Source organism: Protomyctophum parallelum, assembly GCF_964188405.1.
Source record: "Protomyctophum parallelum genome assembly, chromosome: 22".
Classification (NCBI taxonomy): Eukaryota; Metazoa; Chordata; class Actinopteri; order Myctophiformes; family Myctophidae; genus Protomyctophum; species Protomyctophum parallelum.
The window spans coordinates 32,891,614-32,905,385 of record NC_139714.1 but is presented as its reverse complement, the minus strand read 5'-3'; the positions used below and the strand labels follow the sequence as shown (position 1 = coordinate 32,905,385).

At 42.5% G+C, this 13,772-nt stretch overlaps 1 protein-coding gene across 10 annotated transcripts in view; it reads right to left on the bottom strand.

The window, feature by feature from the left end:
* Positions 1-13,772, bottom strand: part of mybpc1 (myosin binding protein C1) — a 107,902-nt gene that overhangs the window by 70,217 nt on the left and 23,913 nt on the right. For 4 of the 10 annotated variants that reach the window (XM_083757980.1, XM_083757981.1, XM_083757976.1 and 1 more), the window contains 8 exons: positions 11,739-11,792; positions 11,126-11,173; positions 9,622-9,663; positions 4,924-5,037; positions 3,260-3,408; positions 2,212-2,338; positions 2,066-2,117; positions 311-370 (listed from right to left, as the gene is read on the bottom strand). In XM_083757980.1, coding sequence (XP_083614106.1) covers positions 311-370; positions 2,066-2,117; positions 2,212-2,338; positions 3,260-3,408; positions 4,924-5,037; positions 9,622-9,663; positions 11,126-11,173; positions 11,739-11,792 — 646 coding nt within the window. The remainder of the gene's footprint in view (positions 1-310; positions 371-2,065; positions 2,118-2,211; positions 2,339-3,259; positions 3,409-4,923; positions 5,038-9,621; positions 9,664-11,125; positions 11,174-11,738; positions 11,793-13,772) is intronic. The other 6 variants (XM_083757983.1, XM_083757985.1, XM_083757977.1 and 3 more) reach the window with 4 other exon arrangements.

Here is a 13,772-nt window from a genome sequence, read left to right as displayed (position 1 = left end):
GGCGTAACCGTCTTTAAATAAATACTTTCTGAAAGGTCTATGAGGAAAATGAACGGCGATTTCTTTTCCGGGTCTCTCGAGGGGGGGCGGGACTGCGACGCTCTATATAGACTATACCAGAAATAAATCTGGTTGCTCTAGTCTAGAGCAACATATTGTATTTTTATAAAATACAAAAGAAAGAGAGAGAAAAAGCATTTCCCCAGATGAGGGCTTTCAAAAGGAAAATAATAATAATGATAATAATGACCAATATAATTATAAAAGAAAAAAGAGAGACAAAAAAAAAGAAAACGTGGTCGTTCCTCACCTATGTCTGAGGAGCCCACTAAAGTCAAGTTCCCCTCCATCATCTTGTCCTTCCGTCCCGCTGTTGTTACAAGAACATATTAATAGAGACTTGTTCAGAACAGACACAGATTCAGGCAACTAAAAGAAACAATGCTAAAACAGCGATGCAAAGCAGCAGGCTCTGAGTTCAATCGGTGCATCAGCGTTGGCTTATGGAACCTATGCACGATCGGAGCTTAAACAGTACACAACATCCTTTCTCTCTGGGCCTATATATATATATATATATATATATATATATAAGCAACTCAGAGCAAACCAGTTTGTGTATAGTAGGACCGAGAGCTTTGCTTCCCCAGAAAGACATTGCCACAATTAATGCTCCTGACATGTTGGAGAAGCAACATTGCTGAGCAGCGCCATTGTGATAATAATGGTCTGGTACTGAGGTATAGTTGCTTTGCATGGCTTTTCAGACACATTGTTGGGAGGGAGATTTGAAATGCAAGCGTTGGCCTTTTTTGATCAGATATAACACAGTTGAGTTGGCTATGGTTGATTTTGTAATTACCTTTTGGAGAAAGGTGAATGACATTTGAACAACCATTTTTTTTCCCACACTATAATTCGTCACGAAAATGTGTCACTGTTTGCCTCATGGAAAACATGAGGCGTCCTAGGAATGATGGATCCTTGCTCCGCTCTTGAAGCCGGATGAGCAAGTATTTAGTAGTATTAACAGTCTGTCAGAGATCATGGTTTGAGCGTGGTTGGCGCTGAAACATGACTGTCATGATTATCATGACAGTCATGACGCAACTGCAGCCTGTTTTACAGTCCAAACGTGTATATAAACATTCCGATTTCAAATATAAAGTCCTCGCCACATTGCTGGTACAGCAATTAGCATTGCTGCATCCCGCGTTGTTTAATAAAAAAGCATTTCTATCCGAGCGCCCCGGCTACTTTTCTCAAACGGGGTTCCTTTGGGAAACCCACAGTTGCACACCGGGAGCGCACTCGCCTATTAGTCTGTATTGGCAGGGCGGTCGGCGTGCCGATATCGAACACACCGAGTGCCACCCTCCTCCCGAGCGATAGGGGCGCGTAGTTGAAAGCCAATGGCAAAAAAACAGCTCGGATAAGAATGCTTTTTATTAAACAACGCGGGATGCAGCAGTGCTAATCGCTGTACCAGCAAATTTTACCAGCAAAAAACACCCGTGGCGAGTACTTTATATTTGAAATCGGAATGTTTATATACACGTTTGGACTGTAAATGTAGCGATCGCGTAAAACAGGAGGCAGTTGCGCCATGACGCTCGTGAAGTACGAGCGTCATGTATACATTGCTATTTGTGAATGATACAATTCTACGGTGGAATTGCTATTCATGTAGAAAACTTACCCTATAGGGAGGAGCTTGTCCGCCACAAAAACCTTGGCGTCCCTATTCTGGGCATGCCATTATAGGCAACATTTTTATTTTCAATTGTACTTTTTTAAATTACAAAATATTTTTGTTTTTTTTAATGTACTGTAAACAAAAATAGCAGATCTATAAGATCTACACGTCGCAATGTGACATGTTTTGAGCTTGTAGATCTGATATATTTTTTTAATATTCATCATAATGTCTGAAATACTGTATATAGGCCTTATAACATGTAGCTATTTAAAATTAAAATGTAATGCTGATCGTGAGTTTCTCTTGAAAACGCTTGTAGCTGATCGTCAAAACATGTGTTGTTGCTGTTGTTGCTCCTCTCATTACCTTCTCTTGAACGCGGATCGAATATCGATACTCTGGGATCCCTGTTCGGGTTCTGAAAGACAAGGGAGACAGAGAGCGTGCAGTCAGATTTGTGTTGCCGTTGCAGGCTGGCTGTGGGTGTCATGCATAAGGAGGCATGCACAAACCTGACGAGCCTTTCACCTCCAAGTCAAAAGACCAGGTGTCAAACTTATCCTTGTAGGTGACCTCGCAGCGGTAGTTCCCCGCATAGTTGTCCTTGGCTTTGATGATTTGCATCTCAAACGTGTGAATCTGCAACAGTGACATGGAATGCATTATGGATGTGTGGGCCAATGAAGCCTAGACCGTACCTCACCTGTAGGGCCCTTAAAGGCTCATACATAGGGCTGTATTTTGTGTGTCTTAAGTACCAGGTCTTATTCCCCAACTTGAGTAAACTAAAGACCTGGAGGCGTGATCAATGCTCTTTGGTCACTCAGAAATCAGAATAGCCAAATGGCAGGCCAGGTCTTTAGTTTAATCAAGTTAGGGAATAAGACCTGGTACTTAAGACTTGCAAAAAATTAGTCTGGATTTTTGGTGGTTAGGTGACCACCGAACTACAACATGACGTCACGAGCCGCGGTGAAGAGCAAACCACCACCACCGGTCCAGCCCTTCTCTCTGTTTTTACTCACCACCGGAGCGGTGGTGAGCTGACCACCGAAAATCAAGACTATGAATAAGCCTTAACGGCGGGCTCTCTGATTGAGCTCAGATATCACTTGAGCACCTTCTATGGCCTCTCGTGAGGACTGAATTCTCCTGCGGGAAAGGGCTAGAATACACGCCCCTATATACTGTACATGACCACTTATATATCATAACTTTTCTATTAGATAGCTAAGTCTACCTTGGTGAATCGATGACATGCAGTACAGACAGAAGTCTACCTTGGTGAATCGATGACATGCAGTACAGACAGAAGTCTACCTTGGTGAATGGATGACATGCAGTGCAGACAGAAGTCTACCTTGGTGAATCGATGACATGCAGTACAGACAGAAGTCTACCTTGGTGAATCGATGACATGCAGTGCAGACAGAAGTCTACCTTGGTGAATCGATGACATGCAGTACAGACAGAAGTCTACCTTGGTGAATCGATGACATGCAGTACAGACAGAAGTCTACCTTGGTGAATCGATGACATGCAGTACAGACAGAAGTCTACCTTGGTGAATCGATCAAAGGTCTCTTTGAGTTGTAAGTGTTTCCCTGTCTTGCTGGCCAAGTCCATCCACTTCCCTTTGAACCACTTGATGGTGGGCTTACGCAGAAGATCCTTGGCCTCCACCTTAGCGATGAAGTTGATGTCGCAACCTGGAACAGAAGAACACGGTGAAGTTGATATAATGAGTAATACACTGTCTGGATGTCGTCTTGAATGAGATTAAACATGGAGTAGTTTTGTAATCAAAATCAACTGTGTTTGGAGGAAAGTGCAGCAATAGGAATCAAACGGGTCAATGAAATTTTTAGGATTATTTGGGTCACATTATGTCACCATTATAGTAATATTGTCTTTTTTTTTGTCTTTTTTTTACTTGAGCACCTGCCCCTCTAAATGTCTGTGCACGCTACTGGCCTTACCCCTTATCCCTAAACGTCTTGGCTTTGTTTTACTATTTTGAAAAGCAAAATGCCCCCCCCCCCCCTCCCACCGGAACCTTAAGGCGGTTTTCTCCTCACTCACCCACATCCACAGAGTTAAAGGTTAAAGGTTATGCTGAACCTTCACTCACCCACATCCACAGAGTTAAAGGTTAAAGGTTATGCTGAACCTTCACTCACCCACATCCACAGAGTTAAAGGTTAAAGGTTATGCTGAACCTTAACTCACCCACATCCACAGAGTTAAAGGTTAAAGGTTATGCTGAACCTTCACTCACCCACATCCACAGAGTTAAAGGTTAAAGGTTATGCTGAACCTTCACTCACCCACATCCACAGAGTTAAAGGTTAAAGGTTATGCTGAACCTTCACTCACCCACATCCACAGAGTTAAAGGTTAAAGGTTATGCTGAACCTTCACTCACCCACATCCACAGAGTTAAAGGTTAAAGGTTATGCTGAACCTTCACTCACCCACATCCACAGAGTTAAAGGTTAAAGGTTATGCTGAACCTTCACTCACCCACATCCACAGAGTTAAAGGTTAAAGGTTATGCTGAACCTTCACTCACCCACATCCACAGAGTTAAAGGTTAAAGGTGTAGTGAAACGGAAATGGTGAACAACATGAAAATGGTGTTTCAACATGAAACACTGGTCTGAAGTTTCTGAACCAATCAGAGCGTCGCATCCCTTCAGGCGATGGGACGGTAGCTAGGGACGGTGGCTAATGCTATGCGCAACAGCGTGGTGTTGTTTGTTTATAAATCAGATGGTCGGCCAGCTGTACCAGTTTACTGTTATGTGGCTTATTTCTACCCTATAATGTTTTCAGATACATATTTTAGCGTGATGATTAAGTTGAAAGCGAGTAATACACTGCCTGGATGTTACCTGGAATGGAAATAAAAACGGAGTATTCTGTAATCAATAGCAGCTGTGCTGGATGGATGCGCAAATATGGGGAATTAAACGGGTGATCTTCATTGTTATTGGCTTTTATCGATGTGTATCTCTACACGTCATCACGCAGCACGTTTTCGTTTTAATAAATAAATAATGCAATCGTTTTTATGGACCTTTTGATATAAAAACACACAGAAATGAGAATTTTCACATTTTCTTTGGCATCCATTGTTAGGTATGGCCATAGGATGACCACGGACGGATATGGTCTAAAAGTGTGAAAAACGTCTTTTTCATTTCACTACACCTTTAACTCACCCACATCCACAGAGTTGACGGTCTCAGGCTTCTCTATGAGCAGAGTGGACAGTGGTGGAGAGTCCACGGGTTTGTCCAGGTCGTCTGGGTTCTGGCCCTCTCCCAGAGACCACACTGCATCAAGCAGGAGAGACGCACGTACACACACACACACACACGCATACGCACACGCACACGCACACGCACACGCACACACACACGCACACCATCATGCAGGGCTTTCCTTTGCTGTTGATCAAGAATGGTCAGATCGAGGCGGTATAGACAAATCCACGGCGCAGCCTGAGCTGAGGTGTCACATTAAGAGCAGCTTCACACATGTATACAGTAGACAGGGCAACATAATGGTTGAATATACTGTATATACAGTAGACAGGGCAACATAATGGGTCAATATACTGTATATACAGTAGACAGGGCAACAGGGTTTGGAACCTCGGATTAGTTCTTCATGTTTGAGTCGGTCTTCTTTAGGTTCCTGAAACGCATAATCTCGAGGCACTAAAAACCACTGCGATATTTGGTGTGTGTGTGTGTGTGTGTGTGTGTGTGTGTGTGTGTGTGTGTGTGTGTGTGTGTGTGTGTGTGTGTGTGTGTGTGTGTCCACTGCATCCACTGCAGAAAAACAAAAGCAAAAAGATGCCAGCAAATAATGGGTGACCTACCTCCAGAGAGGACTGAACCAGCTGCCCCATTCGAATTCACAACAGTAGACCTCTTCGGACCATACCAAGTCAGAGATGATGTCAAGAAAAGAGTGTCACTGAAGGTTTGGGGAGTTGTGTTCTGTTGTATGGCCTCCAGAGCTATTCACACAGAGCTCGTAAACTCTCAGTCCACGGAAAGTTTCCTGTTTGCCTACCAGAGGTTCACAGCACTAAGAGGTCATCCACAGAAGATCTGGTCAGATCCAGGTACCAACCTAGTAGGGGCAAAGCCAGTCCTAGAAGAACAGTACAGATTCCTTGCCAATCTTGACAAAGCTACCCTCGAAGAGAGAGCTGCCAAGAATGGTACAGAATGGAAATGGAAAATTCATCCAGCCGATTCTCCACACCGGAACGGTGCTGCTGAAGCTGCTGTGCGCATCGTCAAGAGAGCGCTGCAGAGTCTCAGAGGAGAGACAGGGCTAAGGTGGAGTGAATTCCAAACAACTCTCTACATGGCAGCTAATCTTGCGAATGAAAGACCAATTGACGCCAGGACACAGAGCCGAGAAGACGGCGTTCAGTTCATCACTCCGAACTGTCTCCTGCTCGGACGAGCATCGCAGAGTGGAGATGTGAGAACTTTCAACTTCAGTGACTATCCATACAAAAGGCTTAACGAAATGCAAGCGCAAGTTAACAAGTTCTGGAGGCACTGGAGTCAACTAGCTGGCCCAAACCTAGGAAAAGAAAAAGAAGGAAACTGTGTGGTCATTGTTTGAGTGAAACCCAGTTACAATCTCCATATGATCTGTGCCATCCCTTTCAAGCAGGGAAACTGCAAAAAATACTAAATAGCTTGACAGTGTGTGTGTGTGTGTGTGTGTGTGTGTGTGTGTGTGTGTGTGTGTCATACAGCATTGTGCAGCACGTTCGCTATGATGTCTGAGGAGACCAACCTTTCTCATGTAGCAACAGATAGTATATATAGTACAGTATATTATGTACTGTACATAAGAGACATTTGAGATTCTTCTCAAAGTGTAACAATAATAAGCAGATTAAGCACTATATTCGATTGACTGTATTCTGGTGCGGTGGTGCAAGTCTCCATGTTGTTGTTTTTTTTTTACTTAACCCATTCTGACCTGAGATCAGATTCATACCAGGTTTCCACTGGACAACACACTGGTCTGATTAACCCATTCTGACCTGAGATCAGATTCTAAAAATGTCAGTCGTTCTTGGATTTTTCAAAAATAGCAGACCTACAAGCTCGTAGCGCGCCACTCGGTGGCGCGCTATGAGCTTGTAGATCTGCTATTTTTCAATAGCTAAAGCATAACATGATGCCGACACCAAAATGGGTTCCCGTTGCATCCTATAGCATCCCTATTCTGGGAACACTCACCGAAAACGGATGATCTGCAAGCTCACACTGCTGCACTGCATCCTGATTGCGATGCATTGTGAACTCTTATAGGTCTGCTATATTTGGTAGAGGGGGTGGAAGTACAGAGCTGACCACTAATACACGGCTATAGCTAAGTATTAGTAAACTAATATTAGTAAACTAATACTTAGCTGGCCAGTACACGGTCGGCTAAGTATTAGTTTAATAAGTAAATTAATGCTTAGCTGACCACTAAACGGTCAGCTAACGGTATTAGTTTACTAAGTAAACGTAGACATAGCAATGCCACAATGTAGAACTATAGAAATACTCTGATACAAGTCAACAGTAGCAAAAACAAACAAACATGTTAATGTTGTTTAGAAGGGGGTCTTCATACATGTGTGTAATATGTGGTTTTAGATATTTTAGATTGTGTCTCTGATGTCATCGACACTGGGCTCACTTACTTCCTGGACTACATGTTGTCTCAGTAAGACAGCCCCCCCCCCCCCCCCCCAATCCAAAAGGAGGAGCAGTGCACCAAAGCATTATGGGAATTGTAGTCCAGGACGGAAGTGAGCCCATGCAGTGTCCATGACACTGATCACTGCTGAAATCTAAAATATCTTAAACCACATATATTGCACACATAAAGACCCCCCAGGAAAGTGTTCTGAATCTCAACATTAACATTATTAGCATTTCATAATCATTATTATTGGATTGCAATTAGTAATGCATTATTGTGGGCATCACCTTTTAATGCCAGTGATTTTAAATACTTTATATGCACATTATATGTCATGTGTCATGTATGATGAGATCCATGTACCGGTTGGTGGTGATCTCTGATCATCACCAGACATGTTATGCGCTGCTGGGTAGCTCTATGCCTATCTAGCCTATGATAATACAACATAACAGTTAACCCATTCTGACCTGAGATCAGATTCATACGAGGTTTCCGTCGGACACACACTGGTCTGATGAACCCATTCTGACCTGAGATCAGATTCTAAAAATGTCAGTCGCTCTTCGATTTTTCAAAAATAGCAGACCTACAAGCTCGTATCGCGCCACTCGGTGGCGCGATATGAGCTTGTAGATCTGCTATTTTTAAATAGCTAAAGCACGACATGATGCTGACACCAAAATGGGTGCCCGTTCAGAATGGGTTAAAGGACCACTTCACCACTTTTCAACCCATCTTCATATACTAGGTCCTCACTAATAATCATGAAAAAATGGCGCAATTTTTTTCTACTGAGTCTGTGTCTCATAGGAGGGCTGTGGGCAGTTCAGAAACCGTCCTCCAGTGACATCATCGATGGGGAATACAACTAGCTAATAGAAACTGCAGGCTTTCTAGTCCTGAAAAGTTGCAATGCAAAAATGGAAGCCATCGTTCTCACGATAATGAAAATCTTTTGTTCTGCCCCATGGCCACCTAGCCCACTAGGGGGAGACCTTATACTGCTGTATGGACACTAGTTCTTCTAGGCGGGGGACCCTTTACTTGTAACACTTCCTAGGGGGACCCTTTACTTGTAACACTTCCTAGGGGGACCCTTTACTTGTAACACTTCCTTGTTTTGTCCAAGGACTGTCCTGTAAAGAGGACGGGACGCGGAGACCGTAAGGGCGCCGCCATGTTGCTCACATGGTGCTCCATGGAAGGAAAGAAACATGCGCAATGGGCTTTATGCAGCCATCACTTCCTCGTTCAGCTTCCTTGGTCTCAACTGCGCATGTTTCTTTCCTTCCATGGAGCACCATGTGAGCAACATGGCGGCGCCCTTACGGTCTTCGCTTCTTGTCCTCTTTAGACAGTCCTTGGTTTTGTCATTCTGATTTGAGTATGTTTTTGAAATGGCTTGTGTTTGTTTGGAATAGGTAACAGTATTTCTGTGAAACAGCTGTGAATTGTTTTTGATTCTTTCCTAAGCTACCTGTTTATGTTGCATTGTAAGAATGTACAATTTAAGTTTATGTACAATGATTGTAATACATTATTTCTTTTGATTGCAGTTTTACAACTAAACATTCTGCCAATGAAGAAACTCGTCTCTGTCTTTATTGGAGCTGTTGTTGTTAACTATCTGTCACGTCACATAAATGGGCACGTGATAAGGACAGAATATCTTTAACATTTTTGTAAAAAATAATCTCGTTTAAAAATAAAATCTGCCTAATGAAGATGTCACTGGAAGACAGTGTCTTAACTGCCCACAGCCTATTATATGAAGATAGGTTGAAAAGTGGTGAACTGGTCCTTTGATGTATGTTTATTTTTTCTTTATCTACATCTGATAAGTCGATTGTAAAAGTACCTACAGTAAGAGTTGTACTTAAAGGTATATTCAGTGATTTCACTCAAAAACCCTTAGGTTTCGTTTTTGGCTGTGGGACCCAGCCTTTCGTCCAATCAGGATAGAGAGTCAAAAACGAAACCTAAGGTTTTTTGACCCCCAGGGGTTAACTGGGGACAGGGAGGAACTCCTTATATGGCCAGCACACTCTATAGTAGGGAGGATTATCACAACAAAACAAAAAAATAAGTGATATTTGAATTAAGTGAAATCACTGAATATACCTTTAATGCACTTTTTTAATTCTTTACAACGTTTTTGACTGTCATTGTTGACCTAACATTACCTGAGTCCTTTCTCCCCATGGGTGGCACAGGGACGCTATCATCTGAACAAAGACAGGGAGAAATTTACAGCATATTATAAGAAATAGTACTGTAAAGTCCACATGGGGCAAACACACACACACGGGCAAGCAGGGTTATTATAGCAAGCAAATGGCAAGTACAGTATCTGTTAACCCATTCTCACCTGAGATCAGATTCTAAACATGTCTTCTACATCCCGACAGTTTTCTGAAAAAGCTATGTTTCTATGTCAGTCGTTCTTAGATTTTTCAAAAATAGCAGACCTACAATCTCGTAGCGCGCCACTCGGTGGCGCGCTATGAGCTTGTAGATCTGCTATTTTTCAATAGCTAAAGTATTAAAATAATGCTAACACCAAAAGGGGATCCCACCCAAAATGGGTTAAGAGCTATTTATGAGGAATTCGGAATCAAAAGCCTGCATGGTTCTCAAATGTACACATGCACAGGTGTTGTGTGCTGATGTTAAATTAGTAAATAAAAGCTAATAATACTAAATGTTAATTGCTGCATGCTTGGCGTGCTAGTGCGGCTTTTGATCATGGATATGATCTGCAAACGCTTTATGATTAGAATTCCAAAATGCACAGTATTCAAATAAGTGGGCAGACTAGTATACGTATATAGGCTACTGTACGTCCAGAAACATCCTTTTAACAAAGCACAAATCTTTTAATATTATATGTTAATAATCTACTGTGGCATTAGCAATGACAATCTTTTCTATCTCCTGTCTTGTTTGTTAATAATAAATGGTGATCATGATGTCCAAACACACCCAAAACATCTAGAAATAAACATGTCTCCGAGCATGTTTCCTACATTCTGATTTAGAGATGACTACCGGGTACTCTAATGGTGGTTAGATTAACAGAGATCTTACTACCGGATACTAGTAGGCTATAATGGTGGTTAGGTTAACAGAGATCTTACTACCGGATACTCTAATGGTGGTTAGGTTAACAGAGAGATCTTACTACCGGATACTAGTATAATGGTGGTTAGGTTAACAGAGAGATCTTACTACCGGATACTATAATGGTGGTTAGATTAACAGAGATCTTACTACCGGATACTATAATGGTGGTTAGGTTATCAGAGATATCTTACTACCGGATACTAGTATAATGGTGGTTAGGTTAACAGAGAGATCTTACTACAGGGTACTATAATGGTGGTTAGATTAACAGAGAGATCTTACTACCGGATACTAGTATAATGGTGGTTAGGTTAACAGAGAGATCTTACTACCGGATACTAGTATAATGGTGGTTAGGTTAACAGAGAGATCTTACTACCGGATACTAGTATAATGGTGGTTAGGTTATCAGAGATATCTTACTACCGGATACTAGTATAATGGTGGTTAGGTTAACAGAGAGATCTTACTACCGGATACTAGTATAATGGTGGTTAGGTTAACAGAGAGATCTTACTACCGGATACTAGTATAATGGTGGTTAGGTTATCAGAGATATCTTACTAGGCAGCTCAATAGAGTGTGAGAGTTTCTTGAGTGAACTGGCATCCTCTGCAGAAAGAACACAATGTATTGAATATTAATCAACTTTAGCTAATGTAGACGGTGATTTGTATAATAATATAATAATGTAGACGGTAGTTTGTATAATACTGAAAACATCCCAAAACAATAATAATAACAGAAGCAAAACATACTGCTCAAGCCCTTGACAAACGGAACAAATTATTCATTGGTATTTTCCCAATACATAATATAATAATTATGTATGATTGCATCTACAAAACAAGAACATATAAATACAGCATATTCCTGAGGAATGACTACAGTTTGATCTGTATTCGTCAACATGAATTGATTTCTCCCAATCCTAGATTGGAACTCTCATCTCAACAGACGCAGCGCTGCGGCACACATTGACGCTATGCTGTATGTACAGTATGTCGTGTGTGTGCGTGTGTGTGTGTGCGTGTGTGTGTGTGCGTGTGTGTGTAAGGTATTTCCTTAACGATTCCATTGAGTTCATGGGTGTCCTCCATGACGTGCAGCGGAGGTGACGAGGAGATAATAAGGAAGTAATTAGGATAATTAGGGGTGTAATAATGAGGACACCAACCTGCCGGGGGTGTCGGGGAGGAGGGGCTAGTGGCCGAGGCATCGTCATCTTTATCTGAAATGAAGGCGTTGATTGACACACAGACCCACCTATCAGGCAACGTCCGAGTCCCATCACCGGCAGGCCAACAAGACACAAGACCGCTACGAGTTCTCGGACGTATACGTGACATGCCAGACGAGACTATAGGCTTGGACATGCAGTGATGTAACTAGACTATAGGCTTGGACATGCAGTGATGTAACTAGACTATAGGCTTGGACATGCAGTGATGTAACTAGACTATAGGCTTGGACATGCAGTGATGTAACTAGACTATAGGCTTGGACATGCAGTGATGTAACCAGACTATAGGCTTGGACATGCAGTGATGTAACTAGACTATAGGCTTGGACATGCAGTGATGTAACTAGACTATAGGCTTGGACATGCAGTGATGTAACTAGACTATAGGCTTGGACATGCAGTGATGTAACTAGACTATAGGCTTGGACATGCAGTGATGTAACTAGACTATAGGCTTGGATATGCAGTGATGTAACTAGACTATAGGCTTGGACATGCAGTGATGTAACTAGACTATAGGCTTGGACATGCAGTGATGTAACTAGACTATAGGCTTGGACATGCAGTGATGTAACTAGACTATAGGCTTGGACATGCAGTGATGTAACTAGACTATAGGCTTGGACATGCAGTGATGTAACTAGACTATAGACTTGGACATGCAGTGATGTAACTAGACTATAGGCTTGGACATGCAGTGATGTAACCAGACTACTTAGACATGCAGTGATGTAACTAGACTATAGGCTTGGACATGCAGTGATGTAACTAGACTATAGGCTTGGACATGCAGTGATGTAACCAGACTATAGGCTTGGACATGCAGTGATGTAACTAGACTATAGGCTTGGACATGCAGTGATGTAACTAGACTATAGGCTTGGACATGCAGTGATGTAACTAGACTATAGGCTTGGACATGCAGAGATGTAACTAGACTATAGGCTTGGACATGCAGTGATGTAACTAGACTATAGGCTTGGACATGCAGTGATGTAACTAGACTATAGGCTTGGACATGCAGTGATGTAACTAGACTACTTAGACATGCAGTGATGTAACTAGACTATAGGCTTGGACATGCAGTGATGTAACTAGACTATAGGCTTGGACATGCAGTGATGTAACTAGACTATAGGCTTGGACATGCAGTGATGTAACTAGACTATAGGCTTGGACATGCAGTGTTTTAACAGATAGACTCCAGTCTTGTAACTGTAGCAACGCTGACTCACGTCCCGTGAGACTATAAATAAATACGATCAAAGTGTGAAGTCACTCTTGTGTGTGAGATCAAGGCATTGTGCTCGGCACCGCACGCTTCTCAGGCTACTCAACGATTCACACGCGCACACAACACATACACACACATACACACACACACACACACACACACACACACACATACACACACGCACGCATGTTTGTGAGAGAACGTGAGCCCCCCCCCCCCCATCAAATCGCAGCCACAGAAATGCATCCACGATAGTAACAGGGTGAAAAACCAAGCCAAAGAAAAGCCTACAATGTGTTAACGGCTTGAAGCTGTTATACCCTCTGATCCCAGGTCAGATCTCGTTATGGTAATTCACGTGCGTTTCGTGCGCGTTCAACGGCAGCGCGTTCATGTGTTTGGGGCCCAGACACTATTGCAATCCATCCCAGAATGCTCTCTGTTCCTATACCCGGAAGGAGGAGTGAAATCGCCTCATGCGCTTTTGAGCAACTTAATGCAAGTGGATGGAAGGAGAACTACAACTTAATGCAAGTGGATGGAAGGAGAACTACAACTTAATGCAAGTGGATGGAAGGAGAACTCGGGTGTCTTCTCTATTCATATATACTCTTAAGTTGCCAAGTCTGTATAGTAGTTGGGGCACCAGCTAGGCTATGGGATCATATGAGTCATATTCCCAACTCCCATATACAATGGGACCAGCTAGGCTATGGGATCATATGAGTCATAGT